General features: G+C 46.0%; 1 protein-coding gene across 1 annotated transcript in view; it reads right to left on the bottom strand.

Annotated features, from left to right (window-relative positions):
• The window catches only part of SLC35F3 (solute carrier family 35 member F3), a 314,186-nt gene extending 299,329 nt beyond the window's left edge, over positions 1–14,857 (bottom strand). Inside the window, exons 1-2 of the mRNA XM_090044278.1 lie at positions 14,536–14,857; positions 13,976–14,208 (exon numbers count right to left, since the gene is read on the bottom strand). Coding sequence (XP_089900404.1) covers positions 13,976–14,208; positions 14,536–14,588 — 286 coding nt within the window. The 5' untranslated portion in view covers positions 14,589–14,857. The remainder of the gene's footprint in view (positions 1–13,975; positions 14,209–14,535) is intronic.
• Positions 14,858–15,861: the final 1,004 nt, after the last annotated feature.

The raw sequence follows: 15,861 nt of genomic DNA, 5'->3' as shown, positions 1-15,861 counted from the left end.
GCCTGTGGAATTATCCTATGTATTGAAGTCCCTTGGGTTCATCTTCTATTCCTTACATAAGGTGGGATGAACAAGACTATCACAGATGAGGATGATTACTGTGCATCCTGGAACATCCACTTCAGATTTATGACTAGAACTTTGGAATATAAGAGGATTTTTTCCCCAGAGAATCCATTTATAATGAGGCCAGTGCCCTTGAAGAAACAGCTTTGGAAGTTGGTTGATTGCTGTATGAACAATCATACAGTGCAGATATGATTGATAAAGCTCATAGTTTATTTAAGTTACTATCAAGTCTGAGTATGGAGTGGAGGAAGGGTAGACTGGTGCTAAGAACTGATACCAAGATGCAATTTTTACCTGCGGGACTAACCATTCTGTCCCTGTCCTAGGGAATGACCATCACTATATCCGTATTGCCAGTTTTAGATGTTCAGAACATCATGGTTTGGACCCCAGACACCATAAAATCAGCTTTAAAATCATGAGATTAAAAAGCCATATAGTCTCAGCTCTTTGTAGGGTGGATCTGGGTTAGATGTCTGTTTTTCCCCAGCTATCTCCACAGCTAGAAACTTACTTCTTTCTTCAAAAGAAAGTTGATATTTTCAGTTACTTTATAGCAGCTTTAAGAAGCTGTAAATTTAAAGAGAATGTGAAATATTGCCAAGATTGGTTATAAAATCATGGTCTTTAGCACTTATTTATAGCATGTACAGGTATCATTTGCAAATGACATAGCAACAGCTGACCTAAAAACAAGTTTTCCTGGCAATGAAAAAGAAAACTGCTCAAGAACATCCTGGATATCACAGGATCTTGCATGTCAAGTCCTCTTTTTCCTGTCCCTACTTCCAAAGTGCAAGGACCCAGTAGAACAGGAGTAGGAAAATTTTTCAGCTGGAGGGCCGCTTAATGAATTTTGGTGAGCTGTTGAGGGCTGCAAGGGTAGCCCCACTCCTTGACAGGTGCCCAGCCCCTGGTTGCCATCTTGGGACCAGATGTCCTGCCTCCCAACCCTGACCTTAGCCACCAGAAGTATTCCTTTTGGAAAGGGGGTTTGCCAGCTTAGAACCAGAAAAAAACCCCAAATTATATAGTAAAAATCAAACATCTACAATAACATATTTTAATTTTATGTCAAAAAATATTTTATTCTAATTTGTGTATGTTTGCATTGTGTATATAGAGGTGATTTCATAATTGCTAAAATGAAGTCTTACTCTTGTATATTGTGGGGGGAGTATGGGTGGATGGATGGGTATGGGATTTGTGGATGTGTGTGTGGGAGTGTGTGGATGTGGGGGTATGGGGGTTTGTGGGGGAGTGTTTGTGGGGATGTGCGAGTGTGGGTGGGTATGGGATTTAAGGTGGCCTGTGGGTGTAAGGGGGGTTGTGGGGTGTGTAGAGGGGAAGGTTGGCTGGGGGGGGTGTTGGGATTTTGGGTGTGGGGTGTGTGTGAGGCTTCCCCTATTGCACACAGACCCTGCTACCATCTTCATCAGCAGGCAGAATCCCCCAGTGGCACGTGGTCCCAGTGAGCCCCAGGACTGCACATGGATAGGCTGCTGGTTCCATCATGCAGGGCTCACATACCTGAGTCCTGCACCACCAGGCAAAGCCCCGTTCAATTAAGACAGCAGTACAGGTCATGGGGCTCGACCAAGGCTGCAGGAAAGAGGTAGAGCTGGTTTGGTTCCATAGCCTTGAATTCCCTGCTGTTCCCATGGCCTGCACATAACAGTGAGCAGGGCCAGGCCGTCAGCTCCCGGAGGCATGAGGCTCAGGTGGAAAACCTGGAAACCTCATGCAAGCCCAGCAAAATGGAGCCAGGAGGACACAGCACCCCTGCTGGCCTGAGCGCCACACTCCTCCTACCCCATCCTGGGTCCCCATTAACTCCAACCCCAGCCCCAGGGCACTCACACAGGACCCACACTCCCACACAGCTGCCACTTCACTCTCACCTGCCACTGTAAGCACTCTTACCTCACCTGTCACCACCATCACTCCCCAGCCCCTGTCCACCACCACTGCTGCCCTTCCTCTGCCACTTCCCTACTTTTTCACCTACACAGCCAGGTTGTCCTGCAGGCAAGAACTCGGTCCCATCTGAGCACAGCAGGGGCAGCCCAGGGTCAGGCCAGATACCGTGAATTGGGCCAGATGAAATTGCCTGGCAAGCTGGATAAGGCCTGCAAGTCATTTTTTGTCTGCCTCGGAGTAGAATCTGGCTCAGATACTATCGCTACAAGGTTTACATTTACAGACAGGCAAATATTTGCAAAAATATTTCCACAAATATTGAATATTAAATGTTTTGACTGTTTTAATCTCTCTTGTGTGTTTGCTTTCTGTGAATTATTGAAGGGAATATGATCAGTGACAGGAGGATTCCTAGCAAGAAGGAGTTAGGATGAATGCTGGGGAACAGTAACAGAACGTCAATGCTGAGAATCACATGGACCATATTCCTTATGCTACAAACAATACTATAGCCCTCTCACTCCAGTTCAATGGGATGCTGGATCCATGCCCAGCCTCATGAGCAGTTCCAAGATCAGGATGAGAGAGTATAGCTAAACCTCCACTTCAGCTGTGTAGTGTATGTGCAGTGAGCTATCTGAATTTACTGGTATGTCAGCACAGCTTCTGCTGTAACTCTGATTGCACTGTGAGCTCTGAGCTCACCAGCTGATCCATATAGTTCTGGCTAGAGCCCCTGCTTTCACATGGCAGTGTAACCCAGGGGGTGAACAGTGCTGCTGTCATCCCCCTTCCCTTCCTCCCTAGCCCCTCTCCTGAACTTAGTAGCAGGAGAAAAAAAGGGGATGAGCGGCAGCGCTCATTATTTGGGCTCCATCTGTATGAAAGCAGGAGCTTTGGCCAGAGCCTCCATCGATCATCTGATTAATTCAGAGCTCATGGCACCTGAGGAATTCAGGTGTGAGCTTCACCGACATGCCAGTAAACTCAGAGAGCTCACTGTGCATGTGCCACAAAGCCGAAAGGGAGTGTGACCATGCCACCAGACCCCCCCGCCCCCGGTTCTGCCCCTGGCCACTCTTCTTATATTAAGTGACCTTCCATTTTCAATCATTTAGCCAGTACAGGTGTTCTCTCCTAAGCTGTATGGAGAGAACAGCTGACCTCATCCACCATCAGCTTCTAGTGATTACAGAAATGGAGCTCCTTCCATCTGCATCAGTGATTACTTGCAACTGAATGGAAAGAGGCAAAATATGATGACTAATTTATTTGTTGCAAATTATTTGCACAGCCTGAAAAGAACAAACAAAAACAAATTTACAGGAGAATATTTTGCAATTTTAGAGAGACCATTTTAATGAAATCATCTTTATTTTCCATTAATAACCTGTAGATAGTGCGCACATCTGTACAACAAAACAAGCTGAATATTAAAATAAGGATAGAGACAAGGGCTGTGTGAAACAGCACCATTTTGTTTTGACTTCTGTTTTGATGGGACAGAGTTTCATTTAGAGTTCTGTTTGGTTTCAAAACCACTGTTCCATTTTGTTTTGTCAAAACTGTTTTGCCTTTTCAACATTATGCCCACAGGCTATAATGGGGAGGCACAAATATAACTTCATCATTACTTGCCTGATTCGCATGAAACATGCAGAGATAGTAGCCACTTCTGAGGCCATGAAGCCTGCCAAGTTTCAAGGAGATAGGTGCAGGGGTTTCTGGGAAACTGCACCTCAGGCTGCTGACAAGCAAAACCCATGACATGGGTGACACTGTGTTTTCCATCCCTCCCTCAGAGCACTGGTATTGGAAAGGACCTCAGGGAAGTATCACAGTCACTGGCCAGCTATACAGTCAATATGAGAGCAGTCCTTCCCCCTTCTTCCCCCTCCATCTCCTTATTCTCTGTTTCCCTGCAGGCAAGCTCAGCCTGAGTTTCAAAATGTTTCGACTGCCCTCGTTTCATTTCGAGGCTGTTTCAAAGCCCTTTGTTTTGTTTCAATTTTGCCGTTTCAAGCTCAAAACAAGTCAAAACAGCATCAAAATGAAACAGCCGGCAAAATTTTGCACAGCCCTAATAAAGACAGAACAGTACCAAAATGAAAAACATACTAAACCCATTTTGGGCTTAGGGAAGAAATATATTTCAAAAGAAAATGACATCGCTGTCAGTCAGAAAGTAGCATAGCTTTAATCTCATAATGCTGCCTAATTAGATTATGTTATCAACCCCCCCCAAAAAAAACCCAAACAAACCTCTGAAACACTGCAAGCATATTGAAGTTAAGTTATGCATTTTCAGACTACAAAAATCTGTGCTTATTTTTGAGTAATTTTTTTTCTTTTCTTAAATGAAAATAGAACACATCTGTGGTGATGCTTAATGTCCACAGCCAGGTCAAGGCTCAGCTGTACTAGACTATGAAAAAATATATGATTAATGATAGTTCCTCTTGGAAAGAACTAACATAGGATCCTGTTTCTGTAAACTCTTGAGAAGGAACATGTGAAGATTAAGATAATTTTTAAAAAGTCAGAGTAAAGCAGACCTGTGATATTTTGTTGACAGCATAGCCCTACAGGCCCTCTCTCATGTGAGCAAGTAATAGTCAATGGACAGACTTATGAATATTTTCATTAATTGTTTTGAGCCTCTGGCTTTTACACCAATTTTAGAATTAAGGTCCATGGACCATTTGCTAATGCACCAGAAGGATCTGATAGATCATCTTCTTACCACCTTGTAAACTGTATCAAAAGTCACTAAACAATATACAGAGATGTAGGGAGATGAAAAAAAAGGAAGCTTACATTGACAGAGGTTTTGGGGAGCTGTCATGGACTGAAGTGGGAAGGGAGCACAGGACTTCTGTGGACATTGATTTGAGCTGTGGTAGCACTGTTGGAGGGTGATTGGTTTCTGTCTTATACCATTAGGGGGAATGGTAGTGTTTTTTTAATGTAGGATCTGTTATTATTTGTTAATGAATCCAACTTATTTAAAGTTTTTTTTAAAAGTAAATAAATATTCTCCAAAATTATGTTTCTATGTGGGTTGTGATCCAAAGTGGAATGAAGGGTTATTATGCACATGACTATGAATGGAGGAGAAAGTGATTTGCATAGCCATGACTAGTTTGAGAGGAAAAAAGCTATAGTTAGGCATAGGCAATGCTCTGGAAGTCTAGCACTCGAAGACTGTCATCCTCATATTGGGGGACTGTCGATGATGGTGTTTCAGCACTTTTCAGTGTTTTCCTTTAATATGCACTGCTTACATTTACGATGTTGAATTTTGTTTGCTTCATTTCACCATTTCTCTTATCTTCATTATGTCTCTCTGAAGTACTTCAGACTCCTCTCTGGTCCTGACTAATCTACATCAGTTTGCGTCTACTTCAAATGTTCATTTCCCACTACTTGTGCCCCTTTTTCAGATCATTTATAAATACTGGACTCAGTACATGATACCAAGGCGTTCTGCTCTTATCTTTCTGCTACAAGGAAAACTGACTATTTAATCCAACAGTGTTTTCAAACACAGTTAATTTCCACTGTGGTAAAAGTCAGCCTTCTTGTTAGTTTTTCACCCAGGACAACATTTTATTCCTTGTCCCCAAACCATTTGTAGCCTCTTATGAGGCAATTTGTCAAAGACATTTTGCAAGTCACAGTAGATAATCTATTCTTTATAAAAACCTAACTAAATCATGAGGAATGAGGAATTTCTCACCCTTACAAACAATAGATTCACTGTCTGGCCCTATCAGTACAGCAACAAGAATGTAGAGTTAGGAGAGGTGTTGGACAAGCTTTTGGGTACAAAGCATTTGCCTTGCATGGCTTCTTGAAAAGGTTGCTCTGTGATATCTTTTATTGGATCAACTGTATGGCTGTGCCCAAAAGCTTGCCCAACATTTGTCACAGCTATACAGGTGGTCCAATAAAAGATACCACTAAAAAATATAAAAGATAAAATATTTGCCTCCTGTTCATTTCCTGGAGCATTACAGCTACAACTATACTCCAATTTTATTAGGAATATCTGTGGGTACTAGAGGCAATTGGATTTCTACGTTCACAATTTAACAGCTAAATCACCAATTGGTTTCCACAGGAGTAGTCCAGTATTAATGAACTCCAATAATTATTCTCATTTTTATTTACTGGGTGTATAGCCAATCATGTATAGAGTTCTTCCAGATGTGCATATTAGAAAGAATCAACACACACACACACACACGGCACATGCAGCTTTGAATTGCTTTCATATAAATATTGCATGAAAGACTCAGGAGGTGACAGAACCATTGTACTCAGAGCTGGTTAAGCTTCAACTGGAAGACTCTGTTTAGTTTTGGGCACTGCATTTTCAGAAGTATGCTAAGAAACTGGAGAGTATCCAGAGAGGGGTTCCTTGTGGTTCAGTGGTAGAATCCTTGTCTACCACACAGGAGACCTGGGTTTGTATTCCCAGACACTTATACAACTACAGCCATGGGGACACCAAACATCTGGACTCAGTCTGGTCTTTGGATTCTGTCTCAGTGGCCTAAATAGAGAATGGAAGGTCTGGGCATCCTTCAGTCCTCCAAAAATTCCTGCCCAGGCATATGCATTGAAGGTCTGGGTGGCCCTCATGCATACACCATGATCCAGGAGGATCGACAGTTACCACCAGTATCCAGAGGCAAATGAAAACAACAAAACGATGGGAAAGCAAGCTACGTGAAAAGCTAAAGGAACTACGTTTGTCTAGCCTGGTAAAAAAAGGACGTCAAGGAAGGACATGATAGCTATGTTGAAATAACTGAAAACTGCCTCTGACAGGGCTGCCCTCTCAGCCAGTCGGTGGTGAGGGATGAGGCCACATAACACACAGTCCTTTTGGCCAATCAGCAAAAAGATTATTACAATATTGTTTAATATTGTGTTTGACCACAAGCTCAAGAGTTTGCCTTGATGGGAAAAATAAGCAGACCCAGATTTATCAACAACGGTTTACCACAGGGCTCTGTTCTGGTATCCATCCTCTTCCATTGGCACATACATGATATTCCTCATACAAAATTTGTTTATGCTAACCATATCACCATCCTAGCACAGGACTCTGACTAGCATTATTGAAACCATACTCAGTAATGACTTGGCAAAATTAGAAGACTATTTTAATGAACAGTATTTGAAGTCCAGCCCTAACAAAAGTTTATTCCATTTTATAGTTTCATAGTTTCATAGTAGCTAGAGTCGGAAGGGACCTAGGTAGATCATCTAGTCCGACCCCCTGCCTTGGCAGGAAAGAGCACCGGGGTCAGATGACCCCGGCAAGGTGCTCATCTAACTTCCTTTTAAAAATCCCCAGGCTAGGAGCCTGCACCACTTCCCCTGGAAGCTGGTTCCAGGCCCTAGCCGCCCTGACTGTGAAGTAGCGCCTCCTAATATCTAATCTAAACTTACCCTCCGCCAGCTTGTGACCGTTATTCCTGGTCACTCCTGGCAGCGCACGGGGGAACAGGGACTCCCCCAATACCTGCTGATCCCCCCTGACCAGTTTGTAGCAGGCCACAAGGTCCCCCCTTAACCTTCTCTTGTGGAGGCTAAACAGGTTCAGGTCCCATAGCCTCTCCTCATAAGGCCTGCCCTGCTGACCCTTGATCATACGAGTGGCCCTCCTCTGAACTCTTTCCATATCGTCCACGTCCCTCTTGAAGTGCGGCGCCCAGAACTGGATGCAGTACTCCAGCTGCGGCCTGACCAGTGCCACATAGAGGGGGAGGATCACCTCCCTGGACCTGCTCGAGATGCATCTGTGGATGCATGACAGGGTACGGTTGGCCTTCTTGACTGCCTCCCCACACTGCCGGCCCATGTTCATCGTGGAGTCAATGACGACTCCAAGATCCTTTTCCGTCTCCGTGCTGGCAAGAGGGGAGTTCCCCAACCTGTAAGTGTGGTGCCGGTTTTTCCTCCCCATGTGCAACACCTTGCACTTATCAGTGTTAAACCCCATCCTATTCTCATCTGCCCACCGTTGCAACCTGTCGAGGTCAGCTTGTAGCCTATTGCACCCTTCTAGTGCACCCACATCCCCCCACATCTTAGTGTCATCAGCAAACTTGAACAGGGTGCTTTCTACCCCCTCATCCAAGTCACTGATGAAGATGTTGAACAGTGCGGGCCCGAGGACCGAGCCCTGCGGAACCCCACTGCCCACGTCCTTCCATGTCGAGAAGAACCCATCCACTACCACCCTCTGGGTGCGGCCCTCCAACCAGTTGGCGACCCATTTGACTGTGTGGGCATCGACACCACAGTCTCCCAGCTTTTTGATGAGGACAGGGTGAGAGACAGTGTCGAAAGCCTTCCGGAAGTCCAGAAAGACTACATCCACAGCAACCCCTGCGTCTAATGATTTGGTGACCTGATCGTAAAAGGCCACCAGGTTGGTCTGACAAGACCTGCCACTGATGAACCCATGTTGGTTTCCCCTGAGCATGCATTCCCCCGCAAGGCCCTCCTGGATGTGTGCCAGGATAATTTTTTCAAAGAGCTTACCCGGGATTGAGGTAAGACTAACTGGCCTGTAATTTCCCGGGTCCTCTTTTTTTCCCTTTTTGAAGATAGGGACCACATTGGCCCTCTTCCAGTCTTCCGGCACCTCACCAGAGCCCCACGAGTGCTCATAGAGCCGCGCCAGGGGTCCCGCAATGACCTCGGCCAGTTCCTGTAGAACCCTAGGGTGAAGATCGTCCGGACCGGCGGACTTGAACACGTCCAGCCTCTCCAGAAGTACCCTAACTAACTCCTCGCTAATCTCACTAATGCCCAGGTAAACACCTGACTAAGAATCAACTTTTGTCAACTATAAATCCACCTCCAAATATTTAAGAGACCATCTCGACTGTAGTCTCACCTATAGGCATCATCTACACCGGGGGTTTTCAACTATTTTTTGTAAGTGTACCTCTGGCGGCTGGGGAAGGGGCACAGCCAGGCTCAGAGCTGGGAGGAGGGGGGAGGCGGGAGGGAGGGAGCGGGTGGAAGGGGATGGTGCACAGCCAGATGTGGGGCTGGAGTACACTTACTAAAAAAGAAGTGGAGCAGCAGCAGCAGCACGGGGTTGTGGAAAGCGGCAGCACAGGGTGCTGGGAAGCTCCCCTCCTCCACATCCGGCCAGCCAGGCAGCACCTGCACAGCCCGCAGAGGGGTGCCACTGCCCTCACTCACCCCTGGCCCTGCTCCTGGGAGGCAGCAGCGCTCCATCCCCACCCACACGTACCCCCTAAGGACCTCCCAAGTACCCCCAGGGGTATGCATATTTCCAGTTGACAATCCCTGATCTACACATAACTAAGAACAAACTTGCCACATGTGAAAACATCTCAAAACTAGCTCATACAAGTTGGGGAAGCGATGCTGAAACTCTCAGAACATTGGAACAGGGCCTCATTTATTCAGTGGCTGAGTATCGTGCCTTAGTTTGGAGCGCAAATGTCCATGCCAGCCTGACTGACTCTCAACTGAATGAAACAATGAGACTCATAACAGGTACTTGCAGATCCACTCCTGTTCTTTGGCTGTCAGTTCTCTCTCCTATTCTTCCTCCTGGTCTTTGCTGTAAACAAGCTAATTTTAGAGTCTACAAAAAATTGCTTACATTCAATTCATTATCAATTTCTGAAAAAACTCAGTACGTCTTTACATGTGTTCCAGGGTAGAGGGGGAGCTTTAGAGTGGCTTTCAGGGGCCGCTCTAATTAAAAACACCCACACCATCTCAAGTATTCAGCATCCCATGCTTCAAAATCGTGGTGGGGGAGCTTTAACTAAAGCTCATTTGATAAGCTTTAGTTAAAAAGTGTCTCCAACACCATTTTGAAGCATGGAAATGCTAAATACATACGATTCACAGGCTGCTAGAGGATGTTAATCAGTATGCTCCAGCAGATTCAATTAATTGAGTATGCTCTAATACGTTTTAATCAGAACATGTCAGAGCAGGCACTGGGCACATGTATAGGTGCCTGTAATGACCCCCTATGCCAACGCTTAAGTTGAGAAGGCCATTTTGGAGGGTGGAAAAACACTGAGTGATGAAAACTTTGACATCAAGGAAAAATGCATCCAGCATTGGAACACAATTGACATAATTAGTAAATTTCTTATCATGGACCCACATCTAAACCCTCTAGCTTTGCTTTCCCAAGGTGGAGTTGGACAACATTGAACAAGGTTCATACAGGACAAGGTAGATGCAACTACCTACTACATAAATGGGATTTTATTAAAGACCCCGCATATGAATGTGGCAAAAGCCAAGCTATAGCACACATATGGAGGAATGTCATGCTTTTCCTAAAGACCTGCACCAGGCTACTAACAATGCTTTGCAATGGGTATCAAATCTAAAACTGTCACTCTAGCCTTCTCTCTTAATGCCGATTTTTATAGTTTGTTTATAGCTTGTTCTGGCATTCAGTTGCTGTATTCCATATGATTAAATAAATAAATAAGTAGCAAGGGGTATGGCTGTATGAGACAGCCCTCAGCCAATCAGCAATGAGAGGCAGGCCTGCAAATGGAGAGCACTTTGGCTAATCAGCAGCCAGGGGTGGAACCATTGGGGCCTTTTGGCCAGTCAGTGGTGAGGGGTGGGTTTGCTGCAAAAAGGCCATGAAATTGGCTCTGCACACCACACACAGCCTTCAAAAATCCCTTTTACTTGCTGTGACTTGAGTAGATCTCTACATATTACCCACAGAGGGAGAAGTGACCCATTTCTTCTCTCTCTCTTTCAATCACTCCAATTTATAAAATGGAGTGTTGTATCTTACAAAATGTAGTCACATTACACGTTAAATTACAGTATACACCATTTAAGTCATAGCTTGGTACTGAAAAAGGTTATGTATTTACCTAAGCATGCCCTTAATGCCCTTAGCTAAACTCAATGTAAACAATGCTCATTAAATGCAGAAACAGCTAGTACTAAACTTTTCATACCTCATTAAGGTTCTTTACCTTGTTTCTCAGAGGGCCTTTTGCCTTATTAGCAGCTTTGAAATTGTCAGGACATAGACAATTCAGTGCAGTCTTAGAAATCTTGAAATTCCAAGTCACTTTCACTGGTTTAAAAATACAATTAAGTTGTAAAGTAGACAGTGGGGTCAAAGAGTTCCTACATACTTTAGTGGTTTATGCTCTTGACTGATACACAGATAACTGGTGTTCATTACAGAGTAAGCAACAGGCCATAAACCAAAAATAAACAAACCTTAGACAAGAAAAAAGTAAAATCTGGGACTGGCATTGTATTGTATAGTTAATCAAATTATGCACTTATAAAATACACATCCAATATAGGTGAATATATTGTATTAAACACTTTATTTCTGTCCTTCTCCTCTTTCACAAAAATACCATCTTATATTGATGCCCTACCATTAAAATCAAATATGTCATTTTGTTATTTCAGAATAACTGCTGTACAAACACACAACCTGAATGCCAAGCTTCAGTTTGCAATTAGCTTTTACTGTTACAAACGCAATTATACATATCAAAAATAGGTTATAACTGAATAGCAGGCATGACCTTTACTGTTTCAGAAAGATCATCCACGGTAGTTCAATACGAATTCATTTGGACTGTTAGTCATTGTGTCAAATCAGAGTAGTAATAAGCAACTCGGAAGCTGGCATCCATACATGGCCTGATCCTGGGAATAACCTGAATAATTTTCCTTACATTAATCATTCCAATGAACTCAATTGATTTACTCTTGAAAAGAGGTATTTGCTTGCTCCCTGGGAGCAAGGGCAGCATAATCAGACACTATGTAATAATCATGTCAGAGAAAAATAGAGTAAAATGTTTTTTACGCAAAAAGTAGTATGATGAACATTTTACCACCAATGCAATAATTTTTAATGAACTGGTAATGGCTCATGGAAAACTGAAAAAGATTGTATTGCATGTTTTCTGTACCCAACCCCTTAATTGCTAAGTGCATTGGCAATCTGATAAATCTGAGAGCAAACATCTTAACAATGTACACACTGCATAATTATTAAGAATGCAAAAAAACCCTCTTCATCACATCCAGGTTTTACCCCCATCAAAATATTCCTCTATGGTAGCATGATCTCTTTTAACAACAGAAAATCGTAATGTTATGAAGAGCAGTATAACAACAGAAAGATGATTTCATGAGAGTGAATTAACTCTTAAAAACTGTCACATGCAATTGTCATTGGTAAAAATGAAAATGGGTGAAATGTACAGAGCACAGGCTAAAAATATTTCCCAGAGATTTAGTAAACACATTCAAGGTATCACCTCCTTTGTAAACAGTCCATGAAAAGAAAGTTTTGCACCCAAGTTTGTGAATGTGCAAATAAGCAGTAGTGTTGGGTGTAAAAAAAAGATATATTGTTATTTCAGGTACAAGTTTAGCTACTGTGAAAACAAAATGTACTTTTAAAAGAGTAGGAAGAGTAGAATAAAATAAATAACGTGTTATTTTCAAAATCAAGTATATGTTCCAAAGCCCTAGAGCACCCAAAGCAACTGTCAGAAATAGATTGATCAGTAAACTTCACTCAAGGTTTCAGTGAGCAGAAGGCAACTATTTTTAGTACCAAACTGGACATAATATGCTTAACACCAGAACGCTTAATTTTGCCCAGAGGTGACTAGAATGTGTGCAAAATCCATTTAGCAGAGCATTAAAACATTTCTTTAAACCTTCCAATTAGTAAAGGTTTGCAGAAATAAAATGTTTAAATATCATTTTCTGTATTAGAGAAGCAAATTTCAGCCTACATTGAATGTAGTAAGTACTTACAAGACATTATACCACTGCTACCACTAGTGAAATTTTCATTTTCCTCAAGTCCCAGAACCAAAGCAGAACCCCCACCCCCAGATCCCTCCATTGCAAAAGCTGATGTTTCCAAGGAAGGAGAAAGAGTAATATCACACGAGGTTGTCCTGAATGGATCCACTTACTGTCACATTAAAACATGGGTGTGAAATATACACAAAATTAGCACCCTGCTCCCAATCTTACAACCTCAGCTGAGGTTTATCAAGACTGGTGACAGACAAAGAACTTGCAAGGGAAGTGTAGGTTAGAGATTAGGAAAAACTCTGTGATGAGAAGGGCAGTAAAACACTGGAACAGGCTACTCCAGAGGTTCTACAGTCTCTTGGACTTCAAGTTTTTTAAGCCTTGGCTAGACAAATCTTTGGCTGGGATGATCTAGTTGGTGATGGTCCTGCTTTGAGCAGGGTGTTGGATTAGATGACCTTCTGAGGTCCCTTCCAACTCTAATTTTCTATGAGTATATAAAAGAGTTCCAGCTTTCCACTCAAAGGGAGGAAGGGGAATAGCTGAGAGTTAACTGTGTCATTAGCATGGACCTTGTTGGGGTGGAGGAGGGGAAGAAAATGGGGAGGGGGGCAGGAGAAATTGTATTTAGTTCCACAAAGGTGCCAAGCTGGAAACAGTTAAACCAGTTAAAATCACACAGATTTCTCATGAATAGGTCTGGCTGTCACCACCTACTGCCACATTAAAACCCAAGCATGAAATACAGACAAGTTTGCCCTGTTCAGCATCACTTCCCGCTCACAGTCCTTACAAGACCCCAGAATCTCATCTAAGGTCAAGGCTGGTGAGGGCCCCAGGTCCCCATACCTGAGCCGTAACTGGGAGGTTGGCATGGGGTGAGAGAAGGGTCCAGGGATTGTATTCAGGTCCTGTGCATCCCTCCAGACAGCTGGGTGTTTAAGTCACCTACTGAGGGGGTTGAACTGGAACCAGGGCTAAAAACCTGTTCCTCTCATACAAATTTGGATGGAAGGGCTCTGGCTGTCACCACCTACTGCCACAGGCCAAGCCCGTGCCCTCCAGGCAGCTTGGCCAGAGGCTGCAACAGAGCAAGCCGGGGGCCGGGGGGGACGAAGAAGGGACTCACGGTTGTAGCTGGCAGCCCATGGCTGGTAGCCGTAGTAGCCGGTGATGCGGAGGATCCTCTCCTCGATGGACGTGAGCCCCACGGAGGCGCTGGTGAGATCCTCCACGGAGCGGGACCACTTCAGGTCCTCCTTGATGGCCTCGTCTACCACCAGGTACTTGAGCTGCCGGAGCTGCGGGCTGATGTCCGACAGCCGCCGCGGGCTGACGTCCGGGGACCGCCTCATGCCGCTGCTGAGGGACAGGGGGAGCAGCCGTGGGCGGAGGGCACCCGACCCAGAGGGCTCGGGGCGGGGCCGCGCCGGGGCTGCCGGGCCGGGCCGGGGGCAGCCTGCGCCCCACATGCCCCCGGCGCGCACCCCCACCCCCCTCAGTGCGCCCCCGCTGCACCCGGCACACGCCCTGCACCCCACATCCTGCACACGCACTCTGCATCCTACAAACACCCCCCTCAGTACACCCTCCCCCGCACCCTACACGCGCGCACACACGCACCCTGCGCCCTACATCCTGCACTCACTCTCACACGCGCACCCCGCCCCACACACACACACTACTTACAGTGTTATGGTCTTGACCCTGCCCGCGCCGCCGGGAAACTCGCGGATCCCCATGGGGCAGAGCAGCGCCGGGCCGGGGGCTCCCAGCCTTGGGGCGGGCGCAGCCGGGAGCGGCCGCCGGCCGGAGCGAGCGGGGAGGGCGGGCGGGCTGCGGGGCCGGCGCTCGCTGCAGCGGCCAGCCAAGGGGCCCGAGCCACCGACGGAGGAGGCTGAGCCCGCTGCTGCCGCTGCATGGGAGTCCCCGCGGCACGCCGAGGCGAGGGTGGCTGTAGCCCGTCGCTGCTGCCGCCAGGCTCGTGGGAGCGGAGCCGCTCCTCGCCCGCCGCCGCGCCTCTCCGCCAAGGCGCCTTCCCGCCTCGCAGCCGGCAGAGGGAGCCGCCAGCGCCGCGCCCGCCCCCGCTGCCCACAGGGGGCAGGCGGCCGCCCGTGCCACCAGCAGGGGCCGTGGGGCTGCTGGCGAGTCATAAAAGTTGCAGAAAAGTGGGGCTGGAAGGGCATCTAGTCCCATCCGCTGCCTGAGGCAGGATCAGCAAGCCACCACAGACAACTACAACCCGAGGAGTTGAAGCTGATGCGCCCCCTTCCCCTCGCAGCAGCCCTGCTGCAGCGGGGCTTGGTGGGCTCCAGTGTCCAAAGTGAAGCTGCAAGGGCTGCCTGCACTCTCCACAGAGCTCTCAGGTCCATTACGGGAGCACTGATTCTGGACAGCAGCTCTGCTGGGCTAGCTCTCTAGGCTTTATCCAAGAGTACCACGAAAGCGGAGCTAGGTTGGAAAAACACTTGCCACTTCCACCACCTAGATGCACCCCAACTGGGACACCCCAGAGAACTGTCCTCTCTCTTATGATTCTCTTTATGTCAGCATGGGCATGGAAGTCCTCGGAGATTACGAGAACTGACCCCCTGCCGGAAACTTGGGATTACAGTCCACTCCCCTGTTTTAAGAACAAGGACATCTGGTTTTCGAGAAAAGGAACCATCTTTTAGTTGCATTGGAAATGGACCTGAGGCACAGGCAGGGTTTTGAAAAGCGGGGTGCAGATGCTGAACTTGGTCATGTATAAAACAACACATTTTTTCCAGCTAAGAAAGAGAAGCTTTACTAATAGGTTAGGGGCCTGGGGTTGCATCATTCAGTTTAAAATGGATGCAAAAGCGAATGTAGCTTCATGAGAATGAGTTACAATCTGCAGAGCTGTGAAATAGAAGCTTCATGGCCAGGAGCAGCTAGCAGACAGCAGTAGGGCAGAACAAAGGAGAGCTTGATTGGTGGAACTTAAAGACCATTACAAAGAGGAGGGGGTCCTTAACGCCTGTGGAATTAAGA

Source organism: Crocodylus siamensis, chromosome 1, assembly GCF_052110815.1.
Source record: "Crocodylus siamensis isolate JL-2025a chromosome 1, ASM5211081v1, whole genome shotgun sequence".
Taxonomy (NCBI): Eukaryota; Metazoa; Chordata; order Crocodylia; family Crocodylidae; genus Crocodylus; species Crocodylus siamensis.
This window is presented reverse-complemented; position numbering and strand designations above follow the sequence as displayed.